The 26,184-nt window shown below is 37.1% G+C and overlaps 3 protein-coding genes across 5 annotated transcripts; all 3 read left to right on the forward strand.

Annotated features, from left to right (window-relative positions):
• The first annotated feature begins 626 nt into the window (after positions 1–626).
• On the forward strand, positions 627–4,369 carry LOC134650483 (larval cuticle protein LCP-30-like). The gene is made up of 7 exons (XM_063505440.1): positions 627–757; positions 878–927; positions 1,363–1,569; positions 2,757–2,900; positions 2,944–3,044; positions 3,089–3,191; positions 3,782–4,369. Exons 1-7 carry the CDS (start codon positions 743–745, stop codon positions 4,245–4,247), a joined length of 1,086 nt encoding a protein of 361 aa, XP_063361510.1. The 5' UTR covers positions 627–742; the 3' UTR covers positions 4,248–4,369.
• A 3,578-nt stretch (positions 4,370–7,947) lies between these two features.
• LOC134650266 (keratin, type II cytoskeletal 1-like) lies at positions 7,948–11,815 on the forward strand. 3 transcript variants are annotated; one of them, XM_063505223.1, is made up of 4 exons: positions 7,948–8,086; positions 8,214–8,348; positions 8,556–9,181; positions 11,639–11,815. In XM_063505223.1, the coding sequence occupies exons 2-4, from the start codon at positions 8,328–8,330 to the stop codon at positions 11,793–11,795; spliced, it is 804 nt and encodes a 267-aa protein (XP_063361293.1). In that variant the 5' UTR covers positions 7,948–8,086; positions 8,214–8,327; the 3' UTR covers positions 11,796–11,815. The 3 variants fall into 3 exon arrangements, with proteins under 3 accessions (XP_063361293.1, XP_063361294.1, XP_063361292.1); XM_063505224.1 differs by having other exon boundaries at positions 7,965–8,086; positions 8,224–8,348; XM_063505222.1 differs by having other exon boundaries at positions 7,968–8,086; positions 8,220–8,348.
• A 1,077-nt stretch (positions 11,816–12,892) lies between these two features.
• On the forward strand, positions 12,893–15,342 carry LOC134650271 (larval cuticle protein LCP-30-like). Its single transcript, XM_063505230.1, has 4 exons — positions 12,893–13,132; positions 13,558–13,721; positions 14,451–14,585; positions 14,919–15,342. The coding sequence occupies exons 1-4, from the start codon at positions 13,118–13,120 to the stop codon at positions 15,319–15,321; spliced, it is 717 nt and encodes a 238-aa protein (XP_063361300.1). The 5' UTR covers positions 12,893–13,117; the 3' UTR covers positions 15,322–15,342.
• The last annotated feature ends 10,842 nt before the right edge of the window (positions 15,343–26,184 follow it).

The following is a 26,184-nucleotide window of genomic DNA, read 5'->3' on the forward strand; positions in this document are numbered from 1 at the left end:
CAGCCATCAATTTACTTTTGTGGAAGTATTGGCCTTGGTGACAAGACGAGTAGATAAATTTACGGTTCCATCATCTGCTTTGGTGAATTTAGTGGAACGTGTATTATGGATGATAATTAATTAATAGTTTAGCAATGGTCCCCAAACTTCGCGCTGTTTGAGAAATTTGCTTAATTTATATATCGGCTATCGATAATCAAAAGATTGACTTTCAGCTCCTTAGCTATAATTGACTACTTCCTGCCATTTTCAGTACAATGCGATGTGAAGAACTATTTACGGCTCAAATATAACTCATTTCTTATTCCACATTCCATAAAAATATGCATTTCACGTAGCATGTCTAGTTAACTTATGGCTAGGTTTGCTCAAGAGTTAAAATTGAAAGAAATTAGTCAAAGATTACACAATCATACAGTATTAGTAAAGGTTATCCCCGTGGACACGTCATTTTGTCATATCACACAAAAATATTTGAAAAGAATGAATGCAAATAAACAATGCCAAGCCATAATAAAAACTACGATTAATCGCTTGACGCGGCAATCAAATTAATCAATTCAACAGTGTTCAAGTTTGAGAAACGTTGCCTATGTATAAACGGCAACCGACACAGCAAATGAGACGAACCAGACAAGAGGATCGTCTATTTAAAATAATATATAAGATAAAATGGTATAAATAGGCTTTCGTCTTTGAAATAGCACATTCAGGGAGTTAAACCCCGTGTGTAACAACGAAAATGCGTGGGTTCTTCGTAAGTGCTTTTTTTTTGGATTAGTCGGACCACAGTTTTGATATTTGTGTGAAAACATTTAAAAAAAACGTTGGATAATTTATGTGTGCTTAGTGACTCATTATCAATTTATTGTTTTAGATTGTTTGTTTGTGTTTGGGCGTGGCCCTTGCTGCCGAGTTCCCTGGAAAGTAAGTTAATTATACAACTAGGGAACAGATCAAATTATTTTGATATGTGTTTTTTAAGTAGTATAAATTATAAACTGAAATAGATATAAATACACTAAAAATCCGGACCGGTGGACTAGGTCACTTTTTCTTCAGTATTTCAGTTTATAAGTTAGTTATATTTTAAATTAGTATTTTTTTTATAATTAAAAGTGTAATAAGTAATTTTTTTAATCTTTAAATTTTGTGGGCATTATTTTAATAATAGTTTAGCCGTATTAACTGACATTAAAATAATATCAAAGTATTTTAAAACGCTGACTTTGAAAACAGTGAACTTAACCCACCTACCTATTTTATTTTGCCAACTATAGGTTTCTAGGAAATATTTTTGACCTTTCTAGGTTTAAACCTAGGGCAGTTAGACTCAGACTAAGCACATTTTTGTCTTCGCAGGTTCCAGTTCAACTCAAATGCCCGCCGATTCAACAGCGGCGTGAGCGCCTCGGCGTCGGCCAGCTACAACCCTGGTGCCAACACTGACAATTCTGGGCGCTACCGCGGCGACGTCAACTCTGGACGCTACGTCGACAACTCTGGACGCTACAACCCGGCGGCCGACAACTCGGGCCGTTACGTGCCCGATGATCTTGGCAAATACGAGTAAGTTTTAGTTGTATGCCCTTGTTGTATTGGTAGATAGAACTTATATCGACCGGGATATGAACCGTGATTACCTTTTGTATTGTTTTTGAGCTCCCGATATTTCGACGCAATTACATGCATCTTGTTCACGGGTAAACAATACAAAAGGTAATCACGGTTTATATCCCGGTCGATATAAGTCTAGTGAAACTAACCGTGAATCATTCAAAACTGTTATGGTAGATAGAAATTTGTGTTGAGGTATAAAATTTAGTCTGGCAAATAAATTAGCCATTAGAAAAAAGGCAGCACATTTGAAGATTGTAGGTACGGAAGGTCAATATCTCATAAAAGTTTTAAATTTCGCGCTATTTATACTAGAAAATTGCTATTCCAGAATACATATATTGCCTATTACTAAATGTTATCAGTTTATGGCTTTATCAATGGTTAAAAATACTTTCATGGAAATATAATCAAAATATAATTTGGGTAGGACTTGACATCGTTTAAACGTTAATATAATACCGATAAAGTATCACTGTTCAGTATTAAACGATACAATGAGTAATAAAATACTTACAAGACACATCCTCGCCCAGCAACCCTGTGCGTTAAGCAATACAAATATGGTCTGATAATACTCCAAATAATAATTTAACTTGTCAGTGAGACATTAACATCCATTTTATTTGCTTTTTAATACTTTCTGCATGCACATGATACATGACTTATTATTGGAAGTCCATTTAAACTCTTCCGTCCACTCCTGCAGCGTGCATATTTTGCATAGTGAAACTAGAGGAAGTAGGTAGATTTCACGATAGTGTTGTAGGATTGTGGAATTGAAATAAAGTGATACATACTGGGTGATATTTTTAGGTGATACAAGATATTTGTATGCGATTTTACTCATTTATATGATCAACTTTTATTATAGCAGCAACTTTGAAATAATAACAAAACCATCCTGGTCTACAATTGTGTGGAATTGTTAAATGGTTTTTTTTGCGATTTCAGGGTTGCTCTCATAATAAAGTAGGTCACAGTATCACCTATGAATATACGATCAAAGGGATTGAAATAAGACAAGTAAGTTGATGAAACACTATCTTGCCAACTTCGTAAAAAAATCTTTAACTGTTTTGTATAATCCTGGAAGGAGGACTATTTTACCCAAAAATTTGACAAACTATAACTTTCAGCGGTGACCGAGGAGACCGCGGTGGCGCCGGCGGTTTCTATAGCGGCTCCAGCGACCGCGGCGCTCCCGGAGGCTTCTACAAGGGCTCAAGCGACCGTGGTGACCGCGGTGGTCCCGGTGGCCAGTACTCCGGCAGCAAAGACAAGTGAGTATACGACAAGGGTACCAGTAAAACGGGTGGGTCTAAGGGATACAATGACTGCCGCGGTGGCGGAGCCTTCTACAAGGGCCCCAGCGATCGTGGTGACCGCGGCGGTCCCGGTGGCCAGTACTCCGGCAGCAACGACAAGTGAGTATACAAGACAGGTGCCAGTAAAACGGGTGGGTCTAAAGGATCCAACGACCGCGGCGGTCCCGGAGGCTTCTACAAGGGCTCGAGCGACCTTGGTGACCGCGGTGGTCCCGGTGGCCAGTACTCCGCCGGCAGCAACGACAAGTGAGTATACGACAAGGGTACCAGTAAAACGGGTGGGTCTAAGGGCTTTTACAAGGGCTCCAACAACTGCCGCGGTCCCGGATCCTTCTACAAGGGCTCCAGCAATCGTGGTGATCGTGGTGGTCCCGGTGGCCAGTAGACTGGCGACAGCAATAAGTGAGTACTACGTTACACGAGTACAATACAAGAGCTCGACGATGACAGGGGTTCCAGCGATGCGAGTGTTTTGACTTAACCACAGGCAGTATTGTAACTTACCTTCTCTCGTGGTCTCGGTACTAAGCTTTGTTTCCCGTAACACATTTTGGCTGATTTGTTCTGTAAAATATTAGGTAGTATTATCAGTATATAATATACCATAGGTACATATTAATAGATAAAAGTAGTTTGTTAAGCCTGCAGTTTCTTTCCAAAATCAAGTTGAAAAATTAGTCGCATAAACTATGTTTAAGTTAATGTTATAAAATAAAATCGTAGGAAAGGTTTCTAAGTATTTGTCAATTTGATTTTATATGATTCTACGCTAGTTGAAATAATTCTAGGGTTTCAACTGGTGGATGTGCTTATGGTAAAATGTTTCTTCATTTTAGTGGCTCTGGTGCCGGTGGTGCTGGAAATGCTGGTGGCGCCAACAGGGCTAGCGCCTCAGCGTCTGCTGGCGCCGGCGCTGGTTCCAGGTTCGGATCCGGCATTGCCGTGACCAGCAAGGCTGGCTCCACCTTCGGTTCCGGTGTCGGTGTTGGTGTATCCAGCAGCGCCAGCGCTGGATCCGGAAAGGTTTACAGCAGCGGCAACGCCGGCAACTACGACTACAAATACGGCATCATCCGTCAAGAGGGAGAAGTCGAACCCGACGGCTACCACTACCTGTACGAGACCGAGAACAAAATCCTTGCCGAAGAGGCCGGTAAACTTGAGAAGATCGACAACGAACACGATGCTATAAGAGTCAAGGGATTCTATGAGTTCGTTGCCCCTGATGGCATCACCTACAGAGTCGACTACACCGCTGACGAAAACGGCTTCCATCCCTCTGGAGCCCACATCCCCAAGTAAAGAGTCTAAATTAGTTAACCGAAAAAGCGTACATGACAAATATGCCTTTTGCCAGACAAGGCTCGAACTGTGTTCATTAAATTATACTAGGCATTGATTGTACAATGGCTTGTTATAATAAATATTCATAAAAACTTGTACCGACTTTTAAATCCCTTATCTTTCAGCATGACTCACGTTAGACCGTGTGTCTGGCCCGGGCTCGGAGCTACCGGCGCTTACTTTTCTATGACAGATAACAGGTATTACGTGATGCTGGATTACAACTTACAACCAATGTTAATAGTTGATTCCCGCACATTTACGCTCATCTTCGTCTCAGGAAGGAAGTCTATGAATTGACAAGTTGATACAGGCGCTTGACTGCAAAAAGTCCTAATACAGTATAAACAAGCTCAAGTATTACTTATAGCTCAGAGTAAAGAAAATGTCAAACCTGGACTGTGCCGCCATTATTCTAAAGGTAACATTCCATTTCTGACTGCAGCTGCACTACTGGCACTGAATGCGTCGCTGTACTGTCAATTTCCATAGTAAAATGAGCAGTAGTGCAGCTGCGGTTGGAAATGGACTGTCACCTTAAAGGTGATACTCAGATGTTAACTGCAGCTGTATTTAATTACTGTTGCGATATTATACCGGCAGCGTTGATATCGCCGTTGTTACATGTGATCAATTTCCTTGATAAAATTAGTGACGTTCGCCGTCGTATTTCTGCCGCGATTGTGACGTTCAAATCGTCACTAATTTTATCAAGGAAATAGACAGATTAATGCCGCCGTAATAATGTCACATCACAACAATGCAGCTGCAGTTAACATCCGAATGTCAACTTAAGAGTTACATTCCGATTGCAACTACAAGTAGCGTTGCTGGTGCAGCGTCTTTTAACTATCGACCTGACTCGAACGATGCTTATAAGAAGTTACAGCGCTACGGTAACGATTTGTCAGTGTCAAAAGTGATATTTATTCAACCGAGAAACGTCACTTTTGACATGGACTGTGACTTCTTATAAGCATTGTTCGAATCAGGCCGTATTTGCATTCAGCCTAAAGGATCAAATCCTGATTGTGCGCTTAAGGGCCACTGCAGCAGCATTACTGATGCAGCGTTATTCCTGCAGCAGGAAGCAAGAGATGTAACTGTCTGTTGTTTCAGTTCTACTAAGTAGGTAGGTATAGTATCTTGCCTAGGAAGTTGGAAGTCCCGGGTTGGAGTCCCGAATTTATTTGGTTGTCTATCACAAACATTTATTCCTGAGTTAAGGATATAGCTATAAGATATATCGTCCACAATAAAAACTTTATTGAGCTTACTGTGCGAAGTTAGGTCGATTTGTGTAAGATTATCCCTACAATGTTTATTTATTTATTTAATATACTTGATTAAATGCATGACGCATATTATAACATTATACCTTATCGCAAGAGCAATGCGGCAAAGATAGATATGTACGTAATTTATTGAGAAATTGGACATTGTAATCTTACGGTTACGTGACAGTGATATAAAGTATAATGCTACACCAGCAAACACCGCTGCAGTAATGCTGTAGTGGCTGTATGAATGTAACCTTAAATTTCAATTTTAACTATGACATAATTGATTCTGTAATGAATATCGAAAACGTATACCCTCTATATCAATTACCCCTCTCAAAACTAAAAATAGTCGCATCCAGCCCTCTCTATACGCTAATTAAAATATACAACCACCTACCGAACTCCCTAAAAAATATAAAAAAACTGCCGAATAAACACTTAAAAACATTTTTTGTCAACAAATGTTATTACAATGTGAATGTTTTTTTAACGATACTAATAACGATACTAATGTTAATTTATATGCATATTAGTTTTAAGCATGTTGCTGTGCCCTTGCAGGGTGTCACATGTAAACCCACCTACTTATAAGCTCCACCTAATAATGTGTGATGTGATATGCAATAAACATTTTGAATTTGAATTTGTGTTGTTTTATAAGCCCCTCAAACTGATATTTATTTCGAACAACTAACAATTAAAAACTATAATAAACTTGAATTAAATCTAGAAAACACAAACTATAAAATACTAGCGACCCACCCCGGCTTCGCACGGGTTAACAAATTATACATAAACCTTCCCCTTGAAGTCCTTGAACCACTATATCTATTTAAAAAAACCTCATCAAAATCCGTTGCGTAGTTTTAAAGATGTAAGTATACATAGGGACAGACAGACAGCGAGAAGTGACTTTCTTTATACTATGTAGTGATACTGATTGTATTGTATGGATACGTAGCAACTGGACACTATACATAATTATGTTTGTAAAGATGCAGATAAGACAAAAAATGTCACGTCGGACCCTGTTGACCCACATTCTACAAGGATGTCCGACCCATCACGTAAGCATCTACTTTTTATGAGATGCATCGATTTTATATCTGGTTTTGGATTAATAGGTCAGTAGGTTCTTAAATATGGTATGTGGTATTTAAATTCACCTATGATGCTATTTGTATTGAGATTATTTTTTGGGTTCCGTCCTCAAAAAAAAAAGGAAGCCATCGTCATAGGATCTCCGTTTTAAGATCCGGCTTAAGTTTTTTGTTTTTATTTGATTTGACCTTAATTAACTTTATTTACCATCTAGGCCATATCTTTGTTTGTAAACCTACTTATACCGTATTAGTGTAAATTGCTGTGAATAGTTTCCAGTTTAAAATAATAAGTAGTAATGGATAATGATTAACAATAATTCAACTTGCCAGAATAACATACTTAAATGTAACCTATGTATGTATAAATACAACACATTTTAATTTAATTTAATAAAACCTATTTTAGCCTATCAAAACTTTATTCCTAATATGAATAGGATGGTTAAGCTTTATCGTCTGTCGCTCTCGCACGTTCATTCATATGTTTGAAAACCTGACGGTTACAATGAAAAAGGATAAAAGGGCGACCACCATAGACCCGCAGGACTACTTAGGTAGGTCTTAGCTTGAACTACCCTTTAGTTCAGAAAGTGTACTTATAATCAGTTTTGTCATGAGGGTCATGACAAATATCAAAGCAAACTAGTTCGATCCAGGAGAAAAAATATAGACGGATATTCGAGAGACCTTGATCAATATTACACCTTTGATCTAATAAATAAAACAGGAATTGATTATGTGCAAAAATTAGACGTATATTCTATTATATTTCGACGTTAATCGGTACTTTCAAGATCGTAAACCATATCATGAATTTAAACATAGGTATCCATGTTTTGTTTGTCAATCGTATATGAATTAGTCATTCAAAATAAAGAAAATAAACCAACGGATAAAGGTCTCATTGCGGTGACTATAAGCATAATATTGTATATTTTATGTACCCATAATAAACTTATTTATAAGGTATGCGAAAAGTTTCTAGACGCAGATGGAGTCATCGCTTTGCTATTTCGATGCATAAGGGAAATCCGTAGTGTCATCGATTGGCGTCAGGGATCTGAGCGCATCTTAATAAAATTGGGTCTTTGGAATGCATAAGGTACATTGTCGTTCTCGACGCGCTGGCATGTTTATGTCTCTTCGTGTAAAGTGGGTTCACGCCAGTACACCCCATGTAAGAGTAACGCCTCTCACGTAGGCCGGTCGACTCGAAAGTGCAAATATTGTTGTGACTTTTAAATATATGTTTCTTGTGTTCACGCTCGAGATTTGATATCTAGTGCAGTTAATCCCTGTGTGAGTGATTTATGATTAAAGGATTGAAGTTCTTTGGCGGAAATCCAAATATACCACCTATGCTAATATCACTGACCGACCTCGGCGCACCCTGAAGAGGCTCTAATTTTCGGTATGTTTTGAACAAAATTTATAGCGCATCTAAATGTTAATCAGATTAGAACGAAAACTTATGTATAGAAAATTAAAGATCAATGTCATTAAAAATATTTCCACGTGTAATATAACGGCTAGTCTAGTTTCAGATAGAAGGCGTAGTCAGCCGAGCGAGCTCCGATCGCGGGAGCCTAAATAAATCCTCTAGATACAATATTCAGGACTGGGCGGAGTTTTAATATTCAGTGAAAATCAATATGACGCAATATGCAAAATATGTAAGTGTATAATTGATTTTAGTTTCGGTTTAAGATGTAGCCATTTGAATGCTGTGCATGTTGTTCAGAATCATACGGAGTAATACAGTATTTTGTTCAAAATATTTAAATTAATTAGTTGTCATATTTTTAGAGAAATGTAGTTTTTAATTTAGTTGTGTAGATATTCAACGTCCATATATATAATTTGAAAATATAATTTTTCAGATTTTACTGCTGTCGTTACTATCAATCATTCACAGTTCCCCGTTTGACGACGGGAAATACAACCCGAGAAAATACCAAGTTTACGACGACGGACGGTATTATCGGCCTTTAGGCGAAGGAAAATACGTCAGAGGCGATGAGGGCAAATACACGTATGTGTACAGACAAGGTCTGTATCCCGAAGACGACGGAGACTACAGATATATACACCAGGAGGGTCCAAACGGCGGGTTTGGGGGCAACGGTGGATTTGGAGGGAACGGTGGATTTGGAGGGAACGGAGGGTTTGGAGGATTTGGAGGAAATGGATATGGAGGAGGTGACGGGTATGGAGACGGGTATGGAAATGGAGATAGGTACGGTAACTGGAACGGTCAAGATGATTCGTCATATAAGCCAAATAAAATCGATTATGGGAGAAAGATCTACGCAGAGCGATACCCTCATCTCCACAAGGTCATTAAAGCGCTGGTGAACCAGTACGTGTCTCTGGACTACATCGGCTTCGGCGACGAATCGCAGGGCAGCACGGCGCACTACAACAAGTTGTACGCGGATAAGGTGGCTGTCAAGTGCCACTATCTCTCGCCTACGGAGCCGGCGAATGCTTCGGAGTTCGTTACGCAGTAAGTACTTATGGCGTTATTTATAAACAAGCCTTAATTAACTATTAATCGTTTGTCTTCATCTGTCATTTTGACTTATGGATTTGTAAGGAAAGAAAAGTATAAATTAACTAATTAAGGCTTGTGAAGTTTTATGTAATAAGGGTGCTAGTGTTTCCATTTAGCTTTATTTTTATCTTTTCCTCTGTGAGGCTTTCTTATTAAAGCGTTTTCGTATTAAATATCAAATATGATAGGACAATCTTACACATACTCAGACCTATACTCCATTCCATATAAGTAGTATTAAATAGAAGGAAAAATGGTTGTTTGTCGTTCAATAAGTAACATTTTACAATTATACGCTCGAAATTAACCCAGTTCTAAATTACATCGAAAAAGAAAATATTCCTACCCAAATTATCCACTAATCATTTTAGCGACTTTCACATTATAATTTGTAATTCTATATTCTACTCTAAATGTAGTTTATGCATGTAAATACATTAATTTAATATTTTTAGCAAAGTGATTATTTCGATACAAGCTTATTATTGCTAACTGTATCTACTTTTCTCTACACAGTCCCCAACTTTGCAGACTCATCATGTCTACAGACAGACTATAGAAACAGTCTCAGTTAGGGCGAAAACGTTGCAGACTGTAGGCCCAATTTTCGTTATACTTAAGTATAATATGTTTCATAAAAGAAACATTTATTACAAAGGATAACCTTTATGACGTTGATTTTGGCTTTGCGTGCGTTTATTGGCAATAAAAACGAAATTTCTTGGGCCGATTCTGTTGTATTTTGACACGTCTTTGGGCGGCGCGGCTCCAATGAGCGTGAGGCGCTAACGCTGATTGGTGTTCACGCAATGCAATCAAGTGTCTTCTCATAAGGCATCTCGCTCGCACTTAGCGATGCGGGTGAGACGGCTCAAGGACGTATCAAAGTAAGAAAAAACCTTATCAAATGGATATCACAGAACCGGCCTCCTGCGGTCACCGCCCCGTGGAGTTTTTGTAAAGTACCAGGACTAAATCACCACTTTTTATTTTTAAATAAACCACTGTATTATATGTATCTTAAATCGTAAATAACTTTTTTAAGAACATAATTAAAAAGGGCAGGTTCCTTATCGCGAAGTGCTTTGGTTAAAATTAAATAAAAGTTTAAGTGATGAACTGTAGTATAAGATATTTAATTTAAAATGGTTTTAAAAAGTACTTGTAAAACTTAAGTTTACTTTAACTAATTAGGCAATATACAAGACATAGATACTTGAATATGTGTAGTTACTATAAGTTCATGATAAACCTCAACTTACCTAGAATCGATCACCAAATAAATAAATGTAGGTAACCAAATAAATAAATAAACCTATAACGTATTATAGTAATATATTGGTCACTAAAATAATAGGTCTATCATTAAACTTTGATAGATAAATAATAAATATTTTAATTTTGAACGCTTTCAAATATGCAAAAACACTCAAGGGGTAAGTAGGCCGAACCAAAATTACGTGGGTAATGGGATAATTTATGTCAAGCAGATACATGATATTTCAACTAAGTACTTATAGAGCTGACTAATATTATTATTTAATTATTAAAGAGCGTTTTAATTGTTAAAGAGGTACCTATATATAAGATTAAACTTTGGTAGGCAACATAAAACAGTATGATAGGTCTTAACAAAGTTTTAAATAATAGTACCGCAGTAGATTGAATATAACGAATGCAAATGTAAGAAAAATAGCAGCAACTTTTGAGCCTACCCGTGCAAAATTCGGCACAAATACTCTTCGACTGCGATGACGATGACACTTAATAAATAAATGTATAATTTGCATTGATATCAGTAGATTGATACACATGTTCACAATAACGCCTACACGTTTGTCAGCCCACGCAATGCAATAAATTCGTACTCAAGTAAATTAGGAAATTTAATACCATTTGATAATCTCAGCCGCTAAAAATACAAAAAGTCAATAGCTATGAACTAATAGTCATTTGCTAAATATGGAGCTTCTAGAGACCTTTGAGTATCTAGTAAGTAGGTATACGGAACAATGGTGATATAGATGGGATATAGAAAATATGTTTGTGTCTTGACAACAAAATAAATTTTACAGTACATATGTACTTTCCCGAACTAGTGCGGGAACGCACTTTCCGTGCGCCAACGCACTTTCCGTGCGCCATACGCCATATGTACTGTAAAACGTTGTACGATACACGTGCGAATAAGTAATTCTTGCGAATTAAAACATTCCCTTCGGTCGTGTTTTAATTTATCGCCACTCTTTTCGAATTTCCTCTTTTCCGCACTTGTATCGTAAATAACTATACTTGTATGATGCCATCGAGCCCGCTCGATGATGACCTCATTAAAATAAGCCTTGTTAAAATAATAATAGAATAGTACAGTCGAAAATTTTATTTAACTTAAACTTATTTCATTTCTAGCTACCCACCACATTTAAATTCCCTGCCTGGAGATAAATCAGGGTCTTTCTACAGCTTCAAAGGCACGAAGGTCCTCAGCACAGTCGCCAATTCACGCCCGGCCAAGCTTAATCTGGAGTATGAAGTGATCGTCAGGGTGGTCGATATTACTGATTAAACATTCAATTGTTTATTTATTTATTAACTTTGGTCATAATTAAAGTATTTTATTAAACTGAGACGTTTTTTAAAGATCTTTATTATTTGATAAATAATAGTGAATGTGAATAAATTATAAATAATCACTATTAACATAAAATAACAAATTAAAAACCCCCTACTTAAACCCTTAAAAAAACCGCATTGAAATCGGTCCTTCCGTTGGAGACATTCGATGCCACAGACAGACAGACAGACAGAAAGAGATTGAAGGGGCCCTCTTTAATAAAGTTAATAAACTGTTAGAGGCCACATTATAATATTTATTTTAATGAAGACGCGATCGTAAAATACTTCAAAGCTTGTTTATGTTTTAGAGCTTACATTGTTATATTTTTTTGGCCAGTGTAGGTATTAGTTAGTAGGTAACGTTTTAACATATAGAATATTTAGATATTGAACAGGGATGTTGCGGATGCCGATTTTTTGACATCCGCGGATGCGGATGCGGATGCGGATTTTTAAAGGCTCACATCCGCGGATGCGGATGCGGATGCGGATGTCAAGATAGTACCATAAAAAACGTCAAATATTACATTTTAGTAATCTTTATTTCAAAAAACCGGCCAAGTGCGAGTCGGACTCGCATTCCAAGGGTTCCATACATTAAGTCCCACTCACGCTTGACTGCTCATTTCTAATAGGTTTTTTTGGTTAATGACTAAATTACCTAGCAGTCTAGCACTTACGCCAATGCTAAGACGTTCCTGTACCGACCTGTTCCACATCCGCATCCGCATTAAATCCGCATCGATTTTATGCGGATGCGGATGCGGATGCGGATATTCGCAACATCCCTGATATTGAATATTGTAATATTATTAATGTAAATGTTTTTGTTTTGAACACTTTATGTAACTGATGCAGTACAGTTGAAATAGTACATAAGCGTTGATGATAATAATTAATAAATAATTGATTAGCTTTAATTTTAAATTATGTATAATTCTATTTTATTAAGTGACAAAGACTCGCTAAAAACATGGTGATTACCATTATACTAATTTCAGATTCACAAATAATTCGATAACAATTTTAGAAGGACGACGAGGTCCCAACTTGATCTAATTTTCGGCCATAGGCGTGGTTAATATATCACTTATTAACCCAAATCCGTCGCGCCGAATGCCAGCACTACAAATAAAATTACCATTTTCTGCAACTTAGACATATGTCTTCGGCTATCCATTTTCGAGTTTCCTCTATGTATAAAAGAACCGATTGGCGTTTAAACTGTATCATTCGAGTTATTTCGCTCGGTTCAAGCGTTCTTTTGATAACATGAAGCTGATTTTGGTAAGTAAAATGTGATAGAAAAACAAAACGTCTGAAATATATCTACTTAGGTACTTCCTTGTAATACTAAATTTTACGTACAAGTGTAAAATAAAGAAACAAAAAACTCAGTGTTGTGATGCCTAGGTACAAGTTAAGTAACAATAAACTATGTATGTTAAGTGTTATAAAATAAACATATTATTTATATTTTGTACCGCAAGCAAACATATCGTTTTTTGCATCATCTAATCATTTCTGAATATTAGTTGCAGTTAATCCACTACCCTAAGGTTGTCTGAAAGAAATCTGTCAGCGATAAGATCCGAGAGATTGTGGAATGTTGCGTTTTGTAAATAGCTACATCCTGAAATAATTACAATATAGTTACACATGCATTTTGTCTGATATAGACATGTGTTAATAACATTTTGACACTCCCCTAGTCCCTTGTGGTGGTAGCTGTACTCGGCCTCAGTGTAGCTGAGGACGATGGACAGTACAAGCCAGGGCTATACGGGGATGACGGCAAGTACCGCCCGGACGCCGAGGGCCGGTACTACGGATCGCCTGACACAAAGTACCGTGTGTACACAGCTTTGGATAATAGGTAAGTATCATGATTATATTTGTACTAGCGACCCGCCCCGGCTTCGCACGGGTTAACAAATTATACATAAACCTTCCTTTTGAATCACTCTATCTATTTAAAACAAACCGCATCAAAATCCGTTGCGTAATTTCAAAGATCTAAGCATATATAGGGACAGACAGACAGCGGGAAGCGACTTTGAGTTATACTATGTAGTGAAGTACTTCCTGATTTAAATAAGCGGTAGCAACGTTCTTCAAGTTACTTTGTATTAAGTTTAGACATAGCAACTTGTTGTGATTACCTACCATTAAAGTGGCATGTGATTTCAGTTAAATGGAAATGACATAAACTTAAAAAATATTGCTCTACTATTAATTATGATTTATCAACTGATTTAAAGGGCTATTTTATAGTCAATATTAATTGCATTTCGTTAATAAATGGATCCCTATGATTTGAAAAGAAAGTTCAATTGAATTTATTAGGCGTTTTTACTATTATGTATTAGACAACAACAATGTTTTAAACTTTCCAAATTCATTCATTCATTTCAAAATTATTATTTCATTCATATTCAAAATATAATAATAATAAAACTACAGTATTTCGCCCAGCAGAGGTTTAGATACCATTTATTTGAAAACTCTTGATTGCTGAGGCCGCCGTCATCGAAATTGACGCGGAGGACTATATATTATGTATTTGGCAAATGTTATAACACTAATTGACTGAAACATAATGTAGGTACAGGAGCCTGATCGGACGGAATGGCAAATACGATTCGATCTACGCCGCGTACCAGCCAGTTTATGTGAAGGCGTACAACCCGTACTACCAATCGCTACTCACACCCTACGTCAACTATGGAGATCAAAATGGGTTAGTTTCTTGAACTTTTTTGTTACTTTTTTAATAATAAAACTCACTACTTTCCTTGAAACGAACCATGAATCATCACAAGGAGGATTTAACCAATGAATACATTCTGAAGTGAACTTACTTTTTTGCACCTTTTACAACTATAATTTTAAGAAACTTTTTGACGTTTTATTGATTTTGTAATACTAATTTTCAATACCTAACCCTGTTAGCCGCGAAACAATTTACTTATGTCTTATAACTACTTAATCTTCAAAATTACCTCCACCGTCTCAAAGAAAACATTATCGTCGTCGTCTCGTTATGTAAACTAATAATTATATTATTTTCCAGACTCGAAGTACAACCTTTCGCTTCGTCCCTAGCAACGGTGACCGCGCGCCCATCAGTCGTCTCCGTTATACCATCAGCTCGTCCCTTCGTCTACTCAGTCAAACCTAGGCCTATAGCTTCCTACACACCCGTGGTCTACTCAAGGTCAGGCTATGAGCGCAGCGCAAAAATTCTCAGACAAGAAAATGATGTCGGTGTCGATGGATACCATTACCTCTACGAAACGGAAAATGGTATCGCGGCTGAAGAGGCAGGGAACGTCGCGCCAGCTGTTAATGGTGGCGGCACTAGAGCTAAGGGATTCTATGAATACATTGGGGATGATGGCGTCAAGTACCGCGTGGATTACACGGCTGATGAAAATGGCTTCCGACCGACTGGTGCTCATTTACCTAAGGCTTGAATTTTCTTTTTAAATGTTCCCATTTGTCATTACATTTACATCGTTATATCATAGTAAAATAAATTGTTGACGTGGAAGACATTTTTAATGCTGTTAACTTCGGCGTTTGGCTAAGTACTTACATTTGGAAAGTAGCATAGTAGACCATTAGGTAGGTAGGAAAATAGTATACTATATTTAATAAAATACTTATTAAATCAGGTAGGTAGGCTAAGAAGCCGATTTAGTAACAGTACCTATTCATAGAAACAGCATGATGTTTTCTGATTATTCTACTCTGACAAGCAACTCTTGCCTAACTACGGTATCTATATAACATAACAATATCAATCATTATTATCTTAATAATCAATAACATATAAAAGATAATAGAATATAATACAGTTATAAAAGTTAATAATGTACAAGAAACTTTAATTATAAGTGGAAATTAGACTACACTGTATTTAGCCTAATTTCCACTTCACCTACATATCTGGCAATAATTACGAGTAATTATGGAAATTAATTATTTAAAGTAATATATACGAAGCCGATGTTTTATGAGCAGGTATATTTATCTTTTACGACATTTTTATAGTTATCAAATCGGACCCTAAATCAGACAAGATCACAAATAATGACAGTCAATACTCAAATTCGATTAGGTAATAAAACATGCTACCTATAAAACTACTATAAAACAAAAGTGCTGATCTAAACTGGGGCGCTATCAAATCAAAGTTTTACAAACTCCATATACTCGTAGTAGACGACTATAAATCGTCCAATAATGGCAATTAGAATGCTAATAGGAGCATAATGTAACGATAGAAGACGGATCACAGTTGAATCCGATCGCCCTTGGTTTTTATCGCAGTCGAGGAGAACCCACGCCTGATGTTTTCATGCCGATGATGCAACGACACTGATTTATGTGGTTAACAAGTTTCTGGCCGTTTTTGGTCTCGAAGGAGTGTTCTAAGGACTCATCAATTTGACTTTAGCCGTGGGACTGGCACGTGCTATTTATAAGAACCTAGCCGACGCCATACATTCAAAGTTACGTTCTCATTTTTCAACGATATTCTGAAATAACTTGAAAATTAACACGAACAATCTAGTAACACATATGTCGTTACATCCTAAGCGCCTGTCATAAAGTAATAGCAACGTAGTAGAAAAAATTAGTGGCAAGTCGCCTAGCGTGATAAAAAAAAAAAATTGTGCTACATTACGTGTTTTTTCAGTAAGTGGTATCTTTGTAATACGAACAGAGGCTACCTTTTGTTTAAGTTAGTGGCAAAGAAAGCATACGACCCGCCTGATAGAAAGAGGTCACCGCTGCTTATGGATATCAGCGACTACAGTAGTGCACTACATAAGCACTTTACCGACCGTGTAGAAACAGAGGATTTCTAGAAACCGGAGGATTTACCGCGAAAAGCGAAATTCTGAATTTTCGTTATCTGTCTCTCTAGCGCTCAAATACGGTAGAGTGATAGAGAGGCCGATAACCTCTTACTGTAATCCCTCAAAAAAACTACGACATTGAGTTTATTTCATAGCCGGAGTCTATCTCCTTTTTTTTGTCATTTTAATTACTAAGTGTAGGTAATTAAATCTATTGTGCCTAAGAGTTTTATCACAATGTTCGATTTGAAAAACAGCTTTATAAAAATAGCTGCTAGAAAATGTTTTCTGAACAAAAAACAATAATGAAATTAAAAAAAAAACAGGCCAAGTGCGAGTCGGACTCGCGCACGGAGGGTTCCGCACCATCAACAAAAAATATATCAAAACAAGCAAAAAAACGGTCACCCATCCAAGTACTGACCCCGCCCGACGTTGCTTAACTTCGGTCAAAAATCACGTTTGTTGTATGGGATCCCCATTTAAATCTTTATTTTATTCTGTTTTTAGTATTTGTTGTTATAGCGGCAACAGAAATACATCATCTGTGAAAATTTCAACTGTCTAGCTATCACGGTTCGTGAGATACAGCCTGGTGACAGACGGACGGACGGACGGACAGCGGAGTCTTAGTAATAGGGTCCCGTTTTTACCCTTTGGGTACGGAACCCTATCTAAAATTACACTTTTTACTTTTTTCTTCCTTATATTAGTCGTATCCAACATCCAATATCGGTTTGGACAATGTGAAACAGCTATAACTGTATGTGGAAATATGTTAAAATGGCACACCCGAACCGTTTTCCAGGTACAAGTCAAGGAATTTAATTTCAGTACCATTTCGTACCTTGTCACAGTGAATAGTATGAGGTCCCTATCGACTTTTATATTGTTTTTTACTGTGACAAGGTACGAAATAGTACGGAAATATATAATCATTTATTTACAAACAAGATAAACAGTGTATTACTAAAAGAAATTAAAAACTAGCTTAAATCTAAAATAGGCCCTTACGGAAATTAGATTTTTGTCTGAACATCCTATTGTTTCATTTGAGTGATGTGACAGACGCGCTCTTCACCTCTCGACATCGCGATGCTATGCAGTCCGTTGCGACCTTAGCATTTGCGACTCAGAACAACATTAATATATCGGGGTACAGTCGTTTTGTGATTAATACCGAGTAGAACCTGTACTCCAGTCAACGGAGTGACCCAACACTATGTATATCTGTTAATTACATAATATCTGGGAGATCGAGCAAAGCTCGGAAAACGTATAAAAACTCAAAAATACGCGTTTTCCCAGGGATAAGTCAAAGTCAAAGTCATAATATACTTTATTCATGTAGGCCTAGCAACAAGCACTAGTTTATGATAAGACCTAGCTAGATCGATTTTTCGCCCCGAAAACCCCTTTAACCCGTGAGTTCCCACGTGTGTGACGTCACCATAAGCGTTCTGGCTCAAATTTGAGCCCTTGGGAGCTGACAGGTTAAAGGTATTAGATAATATACCTATTGTTGTCATTATTTATTTTAAGATTATTATAATTATAATGGTATTGGCTGTTGTATTTATAAATATTGCTATGTATAATTATGTAAGCCGCTAAGCTTAAATGGGACTGGGCCGGACACATCTCCCGTATGCCAAACGACTTGTGGGCCAAGAAAACTACCGAGTCACGGCAGACCTCGAAGGAGATGGCGGCACGATCTTGACGTCTTTCGGAAAGATTGGCCTAATGTTGCCATAGAACGAGACGTGTGGAAGAAAGAGAGGGAGGTCTTTGCCCTGCAGTGGGACACAACAGGCTAGAGTCAGACCGAAAAAAGTCTGCAGCGATTTTGATAGCCCACGCAGTGCAAGTATCATTTTAAACGTCAAACTTCTATGAATTTATGACGTGTAAATAACACTTGCACTGCATGGGCTATCAAAATCGCTGCAGACTTTGCTTGGTCTAACTCTAACAAATAAATAATATTTCATGACACTATATGATGTCTGTAAATGTTGAATTAACTTGTGAAAGAACCCTTCAGGCCTACTTATAATTCTAATAAAAAAATTTTATGAATCAAATATTTTATTTCGTCAGTTAGGTTTATATTTTAGTTAATCGGGGGTCAAAATATTTTATTTCACTGGCGCGGCTCAAAGTAGGTCGAACATTATGATGAGAATGGGAAGAGAAAATAACCGAAATTAGATATTAATTGACTGGGCTACCATGGGCCTGTAAAGCTGACATGTGACCGATAACGAAGTGGTGCGTCTCGCCCGACCTTTACCATGCCTTGCTTTATTATGTTCCCTGTTTGGAGAATCACTTAGTCGTTGATCATTTATCTTAAAATATAATTGGATCACTTGTTAGGACTTAATGTAATTGGATTATAAATATTATAATTGTAATATTCGTAACAATATTGATAGTACTAAGCAGCTAAGGACAACCGGGATAAATGCAACTATGATGGCATATATTATTGCGTATGATAATACAGCCTATACACGTCCCACTGCTGGGCACAGGTCTCCTCTCATGCGCGAGAGCCTAGCCCAATGCGGGTTGCGTATATGTACCTAATTTATTCTTTGTCGAAAGCGATTGGTTTGAACACTCTCTACGTTACGTTTTTTGTTGTTTTCGCATACCTATATATAATTCGTTACCTATTTAAACATGACAATTATAATAAAACCTGTGTGTCAATGGATGTTTTTATAAGTCGGTCTAAAACCAAAAACTGAAGCAGATCCTATAGGATTTCTTAATCCTGTAGTCAAAACAAGCAAGCTATTCCATTTCATAAAATGTTATAGGTACCTGCGTATTATCTTCCAACTAACAAAATATTGATTTTTATAATGGCTAATCCTTAATTGTACATTATGAGCACTGCTAGCGGCACTTGATAGATCAAGCTATGGAGAGCGGCACTAGTGCAGTAATTACGTGTACCTAGTTATTTTCTTATGAATATGCACAGGAAAGGAAACATTTCCAAACTTTTTATAACATCGTAAAACTTTACAAGTTGCCTGTCAAGGTGAGTACGCAATTCAAACAACTTAGCAATCCCGATGCCGCACTTGGACTTAATATTCTGCGTAGAATTAGTACATATTTCCATACACCACTTACAATACATAGTTAATACAACGCCCCTTTTCACCCCCTTAAGGTATTTTCCAGGATAAAAACAATTGCATGTCTTCCTCGGGACTTAAACTAGGTAAGTATCTCATTACCAAATTTTAACGGCATCAGTTCAGCTGTTAAAACGTGTATAGACCAACAGACAGACAGACAGAATTATTTTCGCATTCATAAAATTATGTATACTTACTTACCTAGTACGGATACTTAAAAACGGTTATTTAAGTAAAATAGGTACTGAACTTTTGGATTGCGCATTTGGATAAGGGCCGTGGAATTTTATACAAATTAACATATTGTTTACTGGTAATATTATAAACATATTAGTACCTATTTTAGTAAAAACCTACCAATAAATATTCATGAATTGAAATCGATATAGTCGCCCAGCGTTATTTAGTATACATTTTCTTTATTTAATGGGTTTAGTAGCTCAAGTTATTATATATCTCAGGATCCGATCTAAATACTTTTTTTGTATTTTTATTAAAAAGCTTTTTCTAAACAATAAAGTTTGGAATTAAGCATACGTTGTTAGCTGGGCCGGAATCATTGTTCTATTATTAGCTACTATAACTACTACTATTTTACCGACTTGCATATGTATATATATGTTTATTACCAAGTTTGTTATGAACTAGAATAACTGTAGAAGTCTAGCTAGAGCTCAAAAAACCGGCCAAGTGCAAGTCGGACTCGCGCACGGAGGGTTCCGCACCATCAACAAAAAATAGAGCAAAACAAGCAAAAAAGACGGTCACCCATCCAAGTACTGAACAAATGTACTTAACTCATGTACTTAACTTCGGTCAAAAATCACGTTTGTTATATGGGCCCCACTTTCTCCATGGGCCAATCTTTATTTTATTCTGTTTTTAGTATTTGTTGTTATAGCGGCAACAGAAATACATCATCTGTGAAAATTTCAACTGTCTAGCTATCACGGTTCGTGAGATACAGCCTAGTGACAGACGGACGGACGGACGGACGGACGGACAGCGGAGTCTTAGTAATAGGGTCCCGTTTTTACCCTTTGGGTACGGAACCCTAAAAATGACCCAACTCAACTGTACCTACTGCGCGCATGTTGACTTTTATTGACCAATGACAACTTTTAATAATAGTGGAAAATTATGTACCGGTAATATTTAAAGCGGTATAATTTCGACGTGATTTAAGGGGTGAAAAGGGGGAGCAATTTACTTTAAAAGGGGGCATGGAAGTACCTTAGGTGTACCTACGCTGACGAGATACTGCCCTATTCGAACTTCAAGATATTCACAAGAGACGACACGTACTAGATCCATTCTAGATACGTTATAGTTTAGATTTCAACTAGTTCCCTTTGGCAGCGCAATTCGGGTAACCAATTTCCCTTTTACGATAGATCGTGTTAGATATCTATTAGATGTGAATTAGATCTCTAAGTAATATCTTTTGGAAATCGTTCAAGAGTATCTTCAGAATCGCGGAAATGTCAAATTTGACAGGTTAGATCTTAAACATATCGTTATCGTATCTTGGCGATGTCTAATAGATGTCTATTACAAAATCCGAATCGGGCCCCTAGTTCTAAAATAATCGATGTAAAAACTAAAGTGGTTTTATATATCTTCCTTTCCTTCCTTATATCTTGTAGTTTTATAGCAATCTTGATAGTGGAGGTAAGATTTAAATGCTAACCGAGTTCACGGGAAGGTAATTGAGCGGGGAAGTGAGCCAATACCTGTGGACCCGCCCAGATGACACCGTTGCACTGCAGATGTATAACCTGTTGAAGACGCAAATTTGCGTTTTTTTTTGTTGTCCCCTACACTTTTATTTCAAATTTGGGATTTTTTATATTATTTCTACTCAGAATCACGAGCTCTGTCTATCCTAATAGGAGAAAAAAAGTGTCCCAAAATTTCCATACATTTTTCGATCTTTTCATTGCGCGACCGCCATACAAAGTCTATGAAAAATGGTGACGTAATAGAAATAAAAACCTTAGGCCACTTTTTTTCTCCTATTAGGATAGAAAGAGCTCGTGATTCTGAGTAGAAATAACATAAAAAATCCCAAATTTGAAAAAAAAAAAAGTGTAGGGGACAACAAAAAAAAAACGCCCAAACACGGTTATCGAGCATTCTATCATTTCCATCAAAGACTGGGTCGGACTCTCTCTTTCTCTACCTCTCTTTTAGTGCCTATCTAAATAGTACAGGTGGCAGTCAGCTCCACATATTTCTCATGATTTCGGCATGGAAAGTTCATCGGTTTGTCCGATTCCGGTCCATTCTCGGATGTTACGCAGCCTAGATGTCTTTCTACGACCGGAAAATCTTTTACAGTACATATGGTGCTACTTCCCGAACTAGTGCGGGAAATAGCACTTTCCGTGCGTATGCCGAAAGTTTAAAGTGCCATATGTACTGTAAAACGTTGTACGATACACGTGCGAATAGGTAATTCGCAACTCGTGTCGATTAAAAAACACTCCCTTCGGTCGAGTTTTAATTTATCGCCACTCGTTACGAATTTCCTCTTTTCCGCACTTGTATCGTAAATAACTATTTCCAGTCACTTTGCCAGTTACTCGTACTGTCTGGTGCAGAAGTTCGTATAGGAAACAAAATATGATTGTACAGCGAGCGGCTAAAGCGCATGCTCACTTTATGAATGAAATTCATTCATAAACACCCAATAATTCATTCACACATACGCACTTTTGCGGCAGGTTGTACCTACTTAAATTTTGTAGGTAAAATTAATTTGTAATTATATACCAAGAGTTCGTTTCCATCTTCTTTATATCCATGCTCAAAGTTGCATCCGACGAGCTGCACCATGCGCCATAGGACTAAATATAACCGTCTATGTGTCAAAGTTCAGTGGTTTTCTTTGCCGTGGCACTCCTCAAAGCAAGTCTATCATTTGCAGCGTCTTAAAATAATAACAGTCTTGTTACGAGCGTAACCGCCACCACTTTTGACATAAATATGATAAATTTTATCTTAAGATTGGCGTTTATTGTGTATAATAATTCGTCAGGAGTATGTATAATTTAGATCACGTAACGTGATTTAAAAGTCAATATATTTGTAAATGTACAGAGTGTCCTTAATAAACAGATAAATTATAGGAAACTATTACACAAATTATCTAATCCCCACAGTAAGCTCAATAAGCTTGTGCTGTGGGTACTCAGACAACGATGTATAATCATTAGATATTCATAAATACTTAGATATAGGTATAGAAGCAGCCGTGAAACAAATATTATCCGTGCTCATCACACAATATATGCCCATACCAGGATTTGAACCTGGAACCATCGGCTTCATAGGCAGTCACTATCAACTAGTCCAGACAGCTCGTCAAATAAAGCAAATAGGTCACGTCTTTCTCCTAGAGTTGGTTGCACAGGCAAATAATTATTACAAGTAACATACTTTAAAAGTCTTTAATACTTTAAGTCTTGTAAATAAGGGCGATTTTGTTTCTGAGCTATTGAACCGCGAAGGCTACGCTAGGCCCAGCAATTATTTAAGCTCCGTGCTCCGAGTATGTCGCTTCGTCTTCAAATGTAGGTAAACTTAATGCCGCACAATCGCATTGCTGAGGACTCTATCCTAAGCCAAAAAGTCGTATGTCACTATAGAGCTCTTATGCCAATAATACTTTTTGACTTGCCTCGATAGATTTGCGTCAAAATGTCAGCATTCTTCTTCATATTATGCGTCAGCCAAGGTTCTTCCATGCAAACATCACGGTAAATTTAAATTAATTATGCTACGCGCCCTGTCTAACAAGTTATCCTAGGGGCATTTATATTATAGTTTTTTTTTATTAATCTGAACCTATTTCATTCGCACTAACGCATTATTATTACACAATTTTCTCAGATTGGTATGATATAGATATCATATTTTTTGAATTTCAATATGCCGCACAAGTAACGAACGCCACGCGTTGCACATGGCCACCATACCATAGGGCGGACACGCCATACATCAAAAATGATTTGCGTTTATATTGCCCAGTGCCCAGTGAGCACCCTTACCAAGTTGCGCAGTTGGTTCCTAGACAGCGCTAAGGCGTTCGAGGACGCCTGGGCCCCTTATTATTGTGAAAATACATAAGCGCCAAAATACTGGTATAGCATGACCACAAACCACATATTTTTTCGGAACTTTGTTTTAAAATTACAATACTAAACAAATAATCACTGCAAAACAACATTATGTCGTCAAATCTTCAAAACAATAGGTAATGTCTAACTGCTTCGTAAAAATGAAGGTCTAGCTTAGGTCAATGCGAGGACGATTATATGTCAAAACAGCTAAAGATAGGTAAGTATTTACTATTAATACCTATATTGAACTGTGTGTCTCCATTTGACTTGCGTGAAATATACCTACCTACCTAAACATAAATTATGCTTCAGCACCCATTCGCTTTGTGCTATTTATTTTAACAAGTTACATTGTAATATTGAATGCTTACCTAATTTTGAATATGTTGAGAGAAAAGATGGACGGTCATATGTCGAACTCATGGTCGTAGCAATTACCGTAATCTTCTTCAATGTTGCTTACATACAATGTTGCATGGTGGGCATTTGGGCAATGTTGAAGAAGTTTACGGTACCGGTACCATCACAATGTGTTTCACACTTGTCACAGTGACGAGCAAAAGTCTCTAGGGATCACTTATACAGTAGACAGTATGAAAAGGTACGAAGACTACCGGGAGTGGCACACATAATATGTCGGTACAAAAAGAGTTTTTAGTTTGAATTCCACATATTGACCCATTTTCCATGTTCAGGCTCATTCTGTAGATATTGTTGCAAACTTTTGTTTTTGCTCTTTCAAGGTGTTCACTATACGATTATAGCTAGGTACCCAAACGGTCAGTAAATTACTTATTTACAACCCTCATAGCACAGTAATATTACTTAGTGTTTGCGCCACGTATAAATATCTAACCTTTATTCTCCTATGTATTCTGACCTCCTTGTCGGGTTTTCAAATATACACGGCAAGGCGATAAAAAGAAAATGACACATGTCATGTAATACATCTAAAATAAAATTCGCTACGATATTGTGTGCAGAAGAAAATTAAGAATAATATAAACCAAAGGGATCCCTATAATTCGTACAATAATAATAAAGTGCCGCCGTTCAGTGGAGACTCTATAAGGAGAAAAATCAGAACCAATGCATAAATCGGTAAGTTTTTCCGCATCCCCATTTTGGTCCTTCGAACCGGATTCCAAATTTACCTTTAAAAATATTACCTACATAATAACCTCATAGTAACTCTTTGAAGTAATGGATGCCGTAAGGTAAGCAAATAATATTATTAACCTTTCTATGAGGTTTGCCCTCTAGCACTTGCATAGTGAATGGCACTGACGCATCCGAATGAGCACATGTAGTGACCATTTGAGTAACTGGCACTAATAACTGGTTTCTGGTAAATTTAAAAGTTACAAATCAATTCTTTTATTTATAGACAATTAGACATGCAAGCCAACTCACTCATACATATTGACATCTATAAATGATATCATTTTGTTATCATTTTATGCGTGCATTTTGTTTGTAGGTAATTACCTACCTACCTATTCGTACATGCATTGGCGTGAGTGCGATGCACGGGCGAATGATAACTATGTACATGACTTATTAAACCAAAATGTACATTTTGATTGACCTCATGGTATCTTTTGACGAAAAAGTGATATCCATGAAGTTTCCATAGATACGGTAAACCATCGTTACATCACCGACAAAAGAATTGAAATCAATCGAGAAGATGAGAGATAAAATGCATATAGATGGTCAAACCAATTTGTCAGTAAGTAAATAGGAACAAAAAAACTATACTCATCCTTTTCTTTTTGGGTGCTCGTACTAGTGTAAGACAAAGATAGTATGACTCTCTCCATCTATGTTTGAAAAAAAAATAGTCCTTTGACACACTAATAGTTCCAAATTATTGTTTTTTTTTAGTCATTCGAAATACCCAAAGCGTTGGATTCCAACATTTTATAAGGCACATTCAGCTACTAATATACGTACAATATGTAGGTAAGAACGATTCCGGTAATACTAGTTTATCACAATGTTTTTTTGTTTAGACGAGTTAGATACCAATTTTTCAAAGTAATTGTTTCAATTACACGCTAAAAGAAGTGGGTAGAATTGGATTGTGTAAACGTTAGTTGTCATAAAAAGTGGTGTGGATCACTTTAAGTGGTTGCATAAGTGCTTGTAAATGATTTTTTTGCTTGGTGGTTCACGCCCGTTTA

This window comes from Cydia amplana, chromosome 8 (genome assembly GCF_948474715.1).
Source record: "Cydia amplana chromosome 8, ilCydAmpl1.1, whole genome shotgun sequence".
NCBI lineage: Eukaryota > Metazoa > Arthropoda > Insecta > Lepidoptera > Tortricidae > Cydia > Cydia amplana.